Here is a 12,931-nt window from a genome sequence, read left to right on the forward strand (position 1 = left end):
GGTTACTATGTTCCTACTTTAATTGTATTTAATAGTAAAAAGAAAAAAGAAGAAAAATCATATAATGCAGATTAATTAAAGTACTGGAATACTAAAAAAAAAATAAAAAATGATACAACAACAAGTCATCAAACATGTGAGATCAGTTTGTCAGTCCATAGCACTCTGAAACAGAGTTAAGTTGTTTGAGATGTTTCTCATCGACCATGCGATCATAAACGTGCGCTATTGCACTGTGGATGCCTTGTACCGATTTCAGTTCATATAAAACCGTCTTGGCAATCGTCTTCACTCTGAAGTCATCCGCTTGTATGCTTCGAAGTACCAGAAGATTCTGAATAGCAGGAACAAGTTTGGGGGTTACGAGTCGTCGTACGATGCGTTGAAAGTTGACTTGGTAATAATCCTCCCCCAGTACCTCCAGGCAATGGTGTTGACGCTGGCTTGGGTGGTTCGTTATACATCCATAGCAGGTTTCTCTGAGATAGTTCAAAGAGGTTATGTTGAATAATGAAGTATTGCTGTTTTCACCGTATTGATGATGGTGGTTGAGAACCAACCGTCAATTTCATCCTCCTGGTTACTCTCATCCTCTGCTGAAGGCTGAGGGTCCTCCATCGGTTCCAGGGTTTGTGTAGGGGCTTCGGTAGAGGGTGAGTAGCCGTGGCTACCCCCTCCTCCACGACCAACTTCATGTCTTCAGGCAGGACATTCGCGTCTACAGACTCAGCCATGATAGCGGTGATGGTGAGCAGAGGTCTGGAGAAAGCGGTAGATATTTCATGTTGTATCCTGTAGGTGATGCAGGACTGTAGTGGTTCTCTGAGAATGAGGATGTGAGGTGGATGGTGAGAAGAGGTCAGGGAAGGCGGATGATATGGTCCAATGTTGAAGCTTTCATCGTGCTCAGGAGAGAAGTGGATCTCTGCTCGGTGGTTGTAGAGATCCCTGTATGGTGTCGGTCCACTCATTCTCATGATACGATTCTCAATGTCTGTGAGCTTGCAGTTATCCCCCCGTATATATATCATAGGAAGATGCGTGTCCTCAGAAGAGGGTTCGTTCTAAACGTAAAACAGGAAACGTCAACGTTTTTTTCACTGACATGACATCGATCCAACTTTGTGACTTGTGGAAAAGGTTGGAAAGACGATGTCCAATTTCACTCATCTTCTCTGCCCAAGCTTCAAACGGCAGAGCCAGCATTGTCTTGAATACGCCGCAGTCCTGATTGAAAGCCTCCAACACAAACAGATCTGAGGGACTCGTCCGGTTGTTCCTGCGTCTGCTTGCCCGAAAAGACCAGCTGCCATTTGCTGTGGTTTTTGACCCCCCACACTGCGCTAAAGAGAGGTTCTCTCTCAGCTATTTCAACATCGGATGGTATATGAAACATTCTCGCCCGTTTTACAGGTCGAGGAGACAGTTAATTTTCTTCTTCTTCTTCTTCTTCTTCTTCTTCCTCCCTCTCCTGCCTTGAGACTGTTTCAGGGCTATCATTAAGGTGCGGGATTGCAAGGCCTTAACACAGCCCAGTCGCTGTGGTTGAGGAGTACACAGAGCCAGTGATCCATTAAATACCTCATCTTGATCCAATTGATACAGGCAAAGCTCTCCTATTTCATACATGAAAATATAACCCCAGCTTGCCAACCAGGCCATATGGCTCCAAAGACCATTCTTTCTGCAGAGTGTTCGAACGGGGGTCTTTGTACCCTGCAGATGTAGTATGTTGATTTCTTAGGAGCATTCAATTCACGGGATGAATACTGGTAGACGGTCACTGGGGTTTCGCACAGAACTGACATACCTCTTGGCCGAACCGAGGTCTGATTTTCAACCATGGTTGTTGAGTTGATTTGGATCCTCATCATCGGTAGAGTATGTCATGACCGGAATCCGAGAGGTATCTCCGTTGAGGAAGTATATGATGCAGTGCTTGTTCATCATCATCATCTTGGCACGCGTTGCGTTTCTCCTCCGCTTGACGATAAACTCTCTTAACTCTAGCCATTGTTGAACGGGTGTTCTTTTTTCCAATGAATGCTGCATGTAAAGTGCAGAGTTTTATCTCTGTATTAAAGTAAACACTAAGGCACGCCCTATTGTTTGCATTGGGTTATTCAAGGTTTAACGATGCTTACAAACACACCCCCTCTATTTTTAATTGGTGCTGATGCCAAAACAGTTTCCGATAATACCATATTTGTCTTGTTCTATTTATAACAAACACACCCTGTGTTGTAATTGACTCATTTAAGGTATCGCCCCTAATGACGACAAGCAATCAGCATCCACGGTTACGCCCCCTTGGACACACCACCTGCTTGACCACGTGACCTCCTGCCCACATGGCAACCACATGGCGCCCACATGGCCCCCACCGGAAATCCTACCCTCACTGGAAGTCCCACCCACCTGTCAAAACGTTTGATGAAAGGGTGTACTTAAATTCTCTAACAGGGCCTTAATATATAAGAATACTTTCATCTAATACATGTATTTCTCTTCAATCCTGATTTAAAGTGGTAATTAGAATACTGATCCAAAATGAGTTTAAAATCTTCTTACCCCTCAGATCATCAGAGATGTCTCTATCTAAATGTGTTTGTTGTGACAGATAAATGGTGTTAGTGCTCCCCCTGTGGTGGCTTCATGTTAAAACTCTTCATGCACTGCAGAGTTTGTGTTCAGTGTTTCTACTTTCTGTGTCACTGTGGATCTTGAGCACAATAATAAACAGCAGAATCCTCAGCTGTCAGACTGTTCATCTGCAGATACACCTGACTTCTGCTGTTGTCTCTGGAGATGGTGAACCGGTTTCTCACCGAGTCAGAGTAGTAGATGTTCCTGCTGTCATCGCTGATCCAAGCAATCCACTCCAGTCCTTTTCCAGCTGCCTGTCTGATCCAAGCTGTGGGGTAATTCAGAGAATAAGAGACCTGACAGTTGATGGTCAGACACTGACCCGGCTGCAGAGTCACAGAGACTGGCTGTGTCAGCTGTTCACACTTTACATCTGTAGAAAGAGAAAATGTTTATAGCAGAATGAGAATAGTAAACTAACAGTTTTGTGTGATGATACTGTAAATATTTCTTAAGAGACTCACCGGATCCAGCAGCCAACAGCAGCAGCAGAGCTACAGATAACATGCTGGTGGTGAAGGTGATCTGGTGGGAGCTTCTCTTCTTCTGCAGCTGACAGCATCAGATCAAGAATTTAAAACCTGACTCTTCTGATTTGCATAATACCAAACCATCCCCTTCAGAAACACTCGAATAAATAATAAATAGGAATTCAAAATGAAAATCAGAAGGGGCAAGAAATTATTAATACAAAACAGGTGTACCAATTTACAGTAAAACAAGAAGTAAAATGAAGATTTACTTCTTGTCTTTATTTATTTATAAGATATTGATAACATTTATGTAATGATTCTAAAAGTGCCCTTTTTACCCAAATATAAAATGTATTTTTAATAGTCACCTCAAACTAGAATAAAAGGTAAAATCATTTATTCTTACAGATCCAGTTTCCTGACAAGATGAGTAAAGCACTGATGATCCTAGATCTGATCATTGTACAATCTTTTGTCTCTGCTCAGTCAGCAGTGAGTTTATCGCTGATTTACTGCAGCTCTTCAACTTTGTAACTGAGACATAAAGATGGAAGCAATAAGAGTTTGCATCAACTGTTCCCCTAAGAAAAATGTGTTTATCCTGTCTATATTTAGCAAATAATTATAATTTAAGATTGTTGTATTGCAAATAAATGTTTTTCAGGTTAAACAGCAATTTGAGTAAATTAACATTTTACTTAAGATTAATGTGAGGCATAAACATTTAAAGTCTGGTGAAAGGAAATTTTATTAGCAACCACACATTTGATTTTGTATTCTCTTGGATTCTAAAATTTCAGACTTCTCTTTTTACTGTTTTAATCATTAAAACATAATTATAAAGGAACAAAATTATGGTTTAATATTTTGGTTCAGATTCTCAAACTTATTGGGTAAAACAAGAAAATGTGTTTTTTTTAAAACATAAATCTTGACAGGACCCTTGAAAAACAGGAATCCAAAGTCAAGATCTCATCTGTTCAGTTTCTGTGTCATTTTTCCACCTTCTGTTTACAGTGTTTTTTTCAAAGCCTCTTTTTATATACGGATCTCTGTGGTTCTAATAAAACACCAGTTTAATCTTCCTGGTTTTTGAGAAACACTAAACTGTTAAGTCAGCATTAAAAATTAAACAAAGAACGCATTAATAAAGAGATAATGGTTAAGAGGAAAACATCCGTTGTAAAATGCCTCTAACCCTTGCATGTACTTAGAGGTCAGAAGTCCTTGAGTGAAATTATTATTGGAGATTTTCTTAATAGTGATTATTTTAGATATTGGCAGTTTTATATAGTTAAAAGCAACTCTGTTCATGCTTGTTTTTATGTCCTCTTTCAACTCTATTTATATTGTGACGTCTAAATCCAGCCTTTATTTAGAACAATAAAACTGTTATCTTTTAAAGATCTACAAATCAATCATGCAAACTTCTTCAGTTACTTCAAGGTAAATTAGAAAACTATTTCTAAACATTTTATCTCTCTATATATCTTAATGCATTCTTTTTTTCTTTTAGCTATGTGTCAACTTGTCAGTGTTTACATAACTATGTTTTAATTTATCCTTTTAAAGAAAATCATATTCATAGAGCTCCTACTCTGGTGGTTTCATATAATGTGCTCAGGCTCTGAGGGGTTTTTGTGCAGCTCTGCTGCTTGTTTGTATGACTGTGGCTATCTGGAACAATAATACACAGCTGAATCCTCAGGCTGCAAGTTCTGTCCTTTCAGAGTCACTGTTTTACTAGCAGAGTCTGCATTGATACTGAATTTGTTCTTCAGTGAATCTTTGTAGTGTGAACCTCTACCAACATGTAGTCCAATCCACTCCAGTCCTTTCCCTGCAGGCTGTCTGATCCAGCCTGACCAGTAGCTGTTCAGATCATAAGAGACCTCACAGCTGATGGTTAGATGCTGACCTGGCTGCATAGTCACAGAGGCTGACTGTGTCAGCTGTTCACACTTCACACCTGTGGAGAAAAAGATTGAGTTTTACTAAAATATCAGTCAGTTTAGTGTGATCATGCGTAAATGTTTCTGTCTCGCTGAGACTCACAGGATCCAGCAGCAGCAGCACAGCTACAGAGATCATGTTGGTGTTCAAGGTGATCTGATGGAAGTTTCTCATCTTCTGCAGATGCTAGCATCAGATCAAGCCTTTAACACCTGACTCTTCTGATTTGCATAATAGCAACCCTTCCCCTCTAGAAACACATGAATAAAAAGCCTTTTTTTATCTACTATTGACTCGCATGAGGGATAAGTATGATTGCATTTACAATGCTGCTCTAAAATGAATTCTAAATTTTATTGGAAAGGGTAAATTTATACATTTATATCATGTAACGGTTTATACAAATACATCCTGGACATTATATTTTAACACTATATTTAAACCATTCTTTTTTCATGCTGAATTGCCAAAAATAACTTAAATCATTTTTCGAAAATGAATGGTATACACACAATTTAAGTGATTGTAAGGCTTTTTTATCTACACAGGGTCATAACTTATGCTTACAGGCCCATACATTAGATACACCCCTATGGGTGGATAAAGGTATTAAGAAGTTGTACCTCGACCAAACACTTCATGCATTATTCTGGAGATTGAATTATATCTATATTTATTGCTGCTAGAAACAGATGATTCAACCCAAATGTGATCAATTTAATTAGTGCTTTTCCTCTGTGTTGTATAACCCAGTTTATAAAACAGTAAGTGAGGACACAGATTTTAAGCAGGACTGGAAGAAATGACTCCATACTCTGATCTGGACCATCTAACAACAACAAAGACAAAGGAACCAGACAGGTGACAGAGACAGTCATCTATAAGAGCTGTCAGCAGGTCAGACACAAGATCAGACTGTCTTATATCTGTGGTGCTAAATCAATGACCAGTGGCAGTAATTTACTAAATACTCACATACATCAACTGTGTTCTCTTTACATTGAGAAAGTTCATCCAAAAGTTTGTTTTTCTAATATTTTCTGACTTGTTAGGCCCAAGCAGCTAAGTGCTGCGAAGACCTGTTGTAATCGCTCTGTTCATATTATTATTCATCCATCAAATAAATTGTGTTTTTGGAGGCTTTATCATATTCAACAGTCATCAAAATTCACATACACATCAATCCTAGTGTAAAATTACGTATTTTTGGGGTTTTGTTAAAGTCGCAATAAAAACAGCTCCACAGCGCCCCCCCGGAAAGTTTCAAAACAATCTCCTCATTAGCCTTACTTTATTGTACAGGTATGAAATTCTTGTTATATTTGAAGATTTAGTTTTTCCAAGAACTAAACTCAATATTAAGTATTTCATGGCAGTATTTTAACAATGATTAGTTGCTTCTGAACAGCCAGATACAATTTCAGTGTTGGTTCAGATAAACTTAAATAATAGACACATTAAGTTTTGTATTTTCAACAGATATTGTATCGACCTGGCACAAGATCTTAATGAATAAAGTCAATTAACGATATTATCGTTATCAGAGTCCTTGTTTATTGGTATGAGCATCAATAATGTACATAAAATGGAGGCAATATTGTGTCTGATGCACGTAATACTGGAAATGGACTCAGGCAGGGAAGTATACTGTCTCCTTTCCTCTTTAACATCTATATGGATGGAGTTGTCAAAGCTTTTGAATTGCTGCAAAACAGGCTGTGTAGTTGGTGACGCATAGTTAACCATCTGATGTATGCGGATGATTGGTGGTCCTATACAGTGCTGGCCTTCAACAGTTACTAAGGATATGCTCTCAATATGGCTATGACTTTGACATTAAATATAACGCCAAGAAGAGCAACATTATGATTGTTAGAAGCAAGGCAGATAAGCATATGATAACCCCTGATTTTTCCCTGTCTGGTACTGTTCTCAACACATGCAATGAGGTTAAATATTTGGGACATTATATAACTGATGACCTGTCTGATGATCATGACATTTACAGGCAGTATTGTGTGATGCATGCAGAAGCTAATAAGATGGTCAGAAAATTTGATGTGTTCACCCTCCACAAAAATAGCTCTTTTTAAATCTTCTGTACTCCAATGTACACTGTCCATCTTTGGCCACAATACAAAAGAGGCAGCATGCAGAAACTTCAGGTAGCATATAATGACGCTATGTGGCTACTACTCAGACTACCCAGATGGAGTAGTGCTAGTCACCTGTTTGCAGGTGTTGGTGTATCCACATGTCCTGCTGTGTCAGGAATCTTATGTACAGGTGTATGTATAGATTATATGTGTCAAGGGAATGGGATAATTGTAATTTTAGTGAATCCTGCGCTGAGTACAGTCAGATTTACTTCAAGACTGTGGAATTATTGGCGTAATAATTTATTTGAGGGTCAATGAACAATATCATGTGTTGTGGTTTTTATACTTGTCATTTATTTGTTTTTTTTTTCTTTTTTGTATGTGCTTTCTGTTGGTTTTTATTTTATCTATTTTATCTTTTTTTTTTACTATGGACTATCCTTGTGTCTGGAATAAAGATTGATTGATTGATTGATTGATTGGCGGCTCTCTGGCAAAGTAATACACAACAGAGTCTTCAGGCTGCAGATTTTGTCTATTTAGAGTCACTGTTTTACTGGAATCCTGTAAAGGTATGCTAAACTTGTTTTTCAGCAAATTATTGTAGCCTGGATTATATCCACTGAGGGCAGCACCAATTCACTCCCGCTGTTTCCCTGCAGCCTGTCTGATCCAGTGTGTCCAGCTGCTTAGGTCATAAGAGACTTGACAGCTGATGGTCAGATGTTGACCTGGCTGAACAATCTGAGTGGCTGGTTGTTGTTAACTGTTTACACTTCACACCTAAAAAGAAAAGACCATTGTATATAATATGAAACAGTAAGCATTTTATATGAATGATCAAACTATTTCTGCCTCACTGAGACTAACAGGAGCCAGCCAGCAGCAGCCAGCAGGCTACAGAGAACATGTGGTGTGAAGGTGATCTGATGGGAGTTCCTCTTCTTCTGCTGCCACCGAGCCATTTATAGTTGACTGCCTGGAGGTTCACTTGAATATAGGGAGGGCCAAAGATCAGGTTTTGCTGTTGATATCAATTTTCATGAATAATGAAAGCGATACGATCTTAAAGCATCATAGTAAAAGTTTCTCAGTGCTTTTTCTACCAACAGTGATGCTGTAGCCAAGAGCTCCATGTAATGTGAGTTTCTACAGACCAGTTAACTACAGGTTCAGATTAAATTTGTGTGATTAGAATTACATTAAATGTAAAAGAAAAGCTGGATTTGAGTTTGGGACTATATGTTCCGTATTCGGGTGTCACCGACAACTAGTTTTCTGCTAACTAATAAAAGCTGGTGAATTTATTTTCTTTATTTATTTTTGTTGTGTTTTTTTAATAAGAGGTCAGTTGTCCTGTTAAACAAAAGCCAATATAGAATATTACCTGTACACAGCATGTATATAATAAGCGTTTCTGTTAATAAAGCTTTCTGTCTGACATCAGGAAGGTGCATTTAGAGTCATTTCATTTCTGTATTTTTAAATAATAAAGAGGTTTTTGTTCTCGCTCTTAATGCAATAATATAATAATATAGTATTTCTAACAAGTGTGGAGTTCCAACTTAAAAAGGAATAAGATTTTGAATTTTCTATCAGTATCAAGGTTTTATGCTGACTTTTGACACACATGCAGGGAAACTCTCAGAAACAATATAGAAGATTTCAATGAATGGTCTCCTTTACTACATTAGCAGTACTACAATTATGTTATTGCATGCATTATTTAGCTCAGGCACATTCATTTCTACTGTTTACATGAACCAGGCCTTCCCTATAAGAAAGATTAACATTTTCCCTTCTAAATGACAACAGAGGCTGAGAAGTTTTCAAACTATCACACTCTGGAGCCTATTTCTAAATTGTGCCATTTTCTGAGAAAACCTGCATCACCTTTAGCAGAACTTTTAGCAGAACTAAACTTTTATATTTCCACAAGAAAATATTGTGGTGTTAACAGGACCTAAATATATAAGAATACTTTCATCTGATGCATGTATTATCTCTTGAATGCTGATGTAATCTAGTCACTAAAAAACTGAAAAACTAAATAATGCAAAAACCGCTTATAAAAGAAAAGATTTAAAAATCTTCTGAATGGTCTACAAGGCACCGAAAGATTTTAGGCGTACAACGTCACAATGTTATTTCTCCAATGTGAACCTTCTTGATCTCTCAGATCATCTGAGATGTGTCTACCTAAATATTTGCTGACAGATAAATGGTGTTAGTGCTCCCCAAGTGGTGGTTTCATGTTGAAACTCTTCATGCACTGAAGAGTTTTTGTTCAGTGTTTCTACTTTCTGTGTCACTGTGGATCTCGAGCACAATAATAAACAGCAGAATCCTCAGCTGTCAGACTGTTCATCTGCAGATACACCTGACTTCTGCTGTTGTCTCTGGAGATGGTGAACCGGTTTCTCACAGAATCAGAGTACCTGATGTACCTGCTGTCATCGCTGATCCTACCAATCCACTCCAGTCCTTTTCCAGCTGCCTGTCTGATCCAAGCTATGTAAGGAGTGCTACTAAACCCAGAATATGTGCAGGTCAGTCTGTGGGATTCTCCAGGTCTTTTAACAACAGGTTCAGACTCAGTCAATGTTTGACCATCAGTACCTGCAGACATACAGATCATCAGGTACCTGAACTATAATAATTGTGTATTTATGACTAAAGAGGTTCCTTTAAGGACCCTTTGTTCTTACCTGTCCAGTTAACTGTCAGGATGAGAAAAGCAATCATAACCTGATGAGGTCTGATCATTGTAGCAGCCATTTGTCTCTGCTCAGTCTGCAGTGTGTTTGTCTCTGATTTACTGCAGGTCTTTAACTCTATCACAGACATGTAAAGGTGGAAGCAGAACAAGTTTTACATCAACTCCTCCCCCTGGAAATGAACTGAACTCATCTTGTTTTTCTGCAGAATTTTGATTTTAATAATTACTTTGGTTTATTTTTGGACATGTTGATGGTTTAAGTTAAACATTCCTTTTAAATTTGTCATTACTTGTGTTCAAAGTTATAAACATTTAAAGCCAAATAATGGCAAATCTTATGAGTGTCTGCAATTATCATGTCACAGGAAACCTTATTAGAAATACTGTGAACACGAAGCAGAGGTGGCTACAAAATGCAGATTTTTCTTTATTTTATAATTCAGGTTTATTTTGTCACTTAAAGCAACTCCGAAACTTGCTTTGATCTAAATAATAATCCAGTTGCCAAAGTCTTTGTGGAAGTGGTTAAACAACATTTATTTCTGTTAAACCACAAAATGAACAGAAGCCTGAAAAACAGGAGAAGACAAATATTAATTTGAGCAATTTTCTTTGTTTTGAAAGACGTCTGAATTTCATTTATTTAATGCCATTTATTCACGCATAAAACAACTTCCAAATTTTAACAGTATTAACAAAACTTGTGATCTAAATAATAAACTTTTGAAAGCTCATTGTAGAAGTGGGAAAACCACATCATGAATAAAAACTGATTAATATGAGCTGTTGCATTGTTTTGGAGCCCTGTGGGGTTTTATTCTGGTTAATTACATATTTGTTTGATAAAACTGTGAAAAGATTTAAAAATATGTCAGGTATATTTAAGATTATGATTTTTTTTATTTGAAAGGTTTTGCTTGTTTTTGTCATTTTAGGTATATATCAACTTGTCAGGGATAAACTTTGTATACCTTTTATTTTTCAATTTAGCCAAACATTAAACTGGTTCAAGAGTGCCTCCTCTGGTGATTTTATATTACATCTGTTATGAGGGGTTTTGTACAGCTCTACTGACTGTTTGTGTCACTGTGGTCTAGTCTGGCACAGTAATAAACAGCAGAGTCTTCAGGCTGCATATTCTGTCCATCCAGAGTCACTGTTTTGCTGGAGGTGTCTAAGTCAATACTGAACTTGTTCTTCAGGGAGTCTTTGTAGGAAGAAGCTCCGGTAGCTTTCATCCCAATCCACTCCAGTCCTTTCCCAGCAGGTTGTCTGATTCAGTGTGTTGCATAGCTGCTCATAGAATAAGAGACCTGACATCTGATGGTCAGATGTTGACCTGGCTGAACAGTCTCAGAGCCTGGCTGTGTCAGCTGTTCACACTTTACACCTGTGGAGAAACACATTAAAAATTAATTGTTACCAACAATTAATATTCAGTTTAGTGTGATCATGCTGTAAAAGTTTCTGTCTCAGTGAGACTCACAGGATCCAGCAGCCAGCAGCAGCAGCAGAGCTACAGAGAACATGGTGGTGCTGAAGGTGATCTGGTGGGAGTTTATCTTCTTCTGCTGCCGCTGAACCATTTATAGTTGACTGCCTGGAGGTTCACTTTGAATATAGGGAGGGCCAAAGATAAATCATAAGAAGTACAGCATCAGGATTTGCTGTTAACATCAATTATCATGAATAATGAAAGTGTAACGATTCTAACGAATGATAATAAAAGTTGCTCATTGCTTTTTTTTCCAACACTGATGGCAACTGTGGTGATCTACTTAACATTGTAGTGAAGTAGTGAAGTATTTAACAGTACTTAACATTAAACGTAAAAGAAAAGCTCTATTTGGGTTTGGTTCTAATGTGTCCCTTCCTGTTGTCACTGGAAACTACAGGTCCTTCTCAAAATATTAGCATACTTGTGATAACGTTCATTATTTTCCATAATGTAATGATGAAAATTTAACATTATATATTTTAGATTCATTGCACATTAACTGAAATATTTCAGGTCTTTTATTGTCTTAATACAGATGATTTTGGCATACAGCTCATGAAAACCCAAAATTCCTATCTCACAAAATTAGCATATTTCATCCGACCAATAAAAGAAAAGTGTTTTTAACACAAAAAACGTCAACCTTCAAATAATCATGTACAGTTATGCACTCAATACTTGGTCGGGAATCCTTTGGCAGAAATGACTGCTTCAATGCGGCGTGGCATGGAGGCAATCAGCCTGTGGCACTGCTGAGGTCTTATGGAGGCCCAGGATGCTTCGATAGCGGCCTTTAGCTCATCCAGAGTGTTGGGTCTTGAGTCTCTCAACGTTATCTTCACAATATCCCACAGATTCTCTATGGGGTTCAGGTCAGGAGAGTTGGCAGGCCAATTGAGCACAGTGATACCATGGTCAGTAAACCATTTACCAGTGGTTTTGGCACTGTGAGCAGGTGCCAGGTCATGCTGAAAAATGAAATCTTCATCTCCATAAAGCTTTTCAGCAGATGGAAGCATGAAGTGCTCCAAAATCTCCTGATAGCTAGCTGCATTGACCCTGCCCTTGATAAAACACAGTGGACCAACACCAGCAGCTGACACGGCACCCCAGACCATCACTGACTGTGGGTACTTGATACTGGACTTCTGGCATTTTGGCATTTCCTTCTCCCCAGTCTTCCTCCAGACTCTGGCACCTTGATTTCCGAATGACATGCAGAATTTGCTTTCATGCGAAAAAAGTACTTTGGACCACTGAGCAACAGTCCAGTGCTGCTTCTCTGTAGCCCAGGTCAGGCGCTTCTGCCGCTGTTTCTGGTTCAAAAGTGGCTTGACCTGGGGAATGCGGCACCTGTAGCCCATTTCCTGCACACGCCTGTGCACGGTGGCTCTGGATGTTTCTACTCCAGACTCAGTCCACTGCTTCCGCAGGTCCCCCAAGGTCTGGAATCGGCCCTTCTCCACAATCTTCCTCAGGGTCCGGTCACCTCTTCTCGTTGTGCAGCGTTTTCTGCCACACTTTTTCCTTCCCACAGACTTCC

At 38.7% G+C, this 12,931-nt stretch overlaps 1 pseudogene and 1 gene segment (V, D, J or C); both read right to left on the minus strand.

The window, feature by feature from the left end:
* Positions 1 to 2,711: 2,711 nt before the first annotated feature.
* LOC124863059 lies at positions 2,712 to 3,153 on the minus strand. The segment is given in 2 exon segments: positions 2,712 to 3,019; positions 3,111 to 3,153. Coding segments are annotated over 2 exon segments (351 nt in total).
* Positions 3,154 to 9,479: 6,326 nt separating this feature from the next.
* On the minus strand, positions 9,480 to 11,476 carry LOC124863060 (annotated as a pseudogene).
* Positions 11,477 to 12,931: the final 1,455 nt, after the last annotated feature.

Source organism: Girardinichthys multiradiatus, chromosome X (genome assembly GCF_021462225.1).
Source record: "Girardinichthys multiradiatus isolate DD_20200921_A chromosome X, DD_fGirMul_XY1, whole genome shotgun sequence".
Taxonomy (NCBI): domain Eukaryota; kingdom Metazoa; phylum Chordata; class Actinopteri; order Cyprinodontiformes; family Goodeidae; genus Girardinichthys; species Girardinichthys multiradiatus.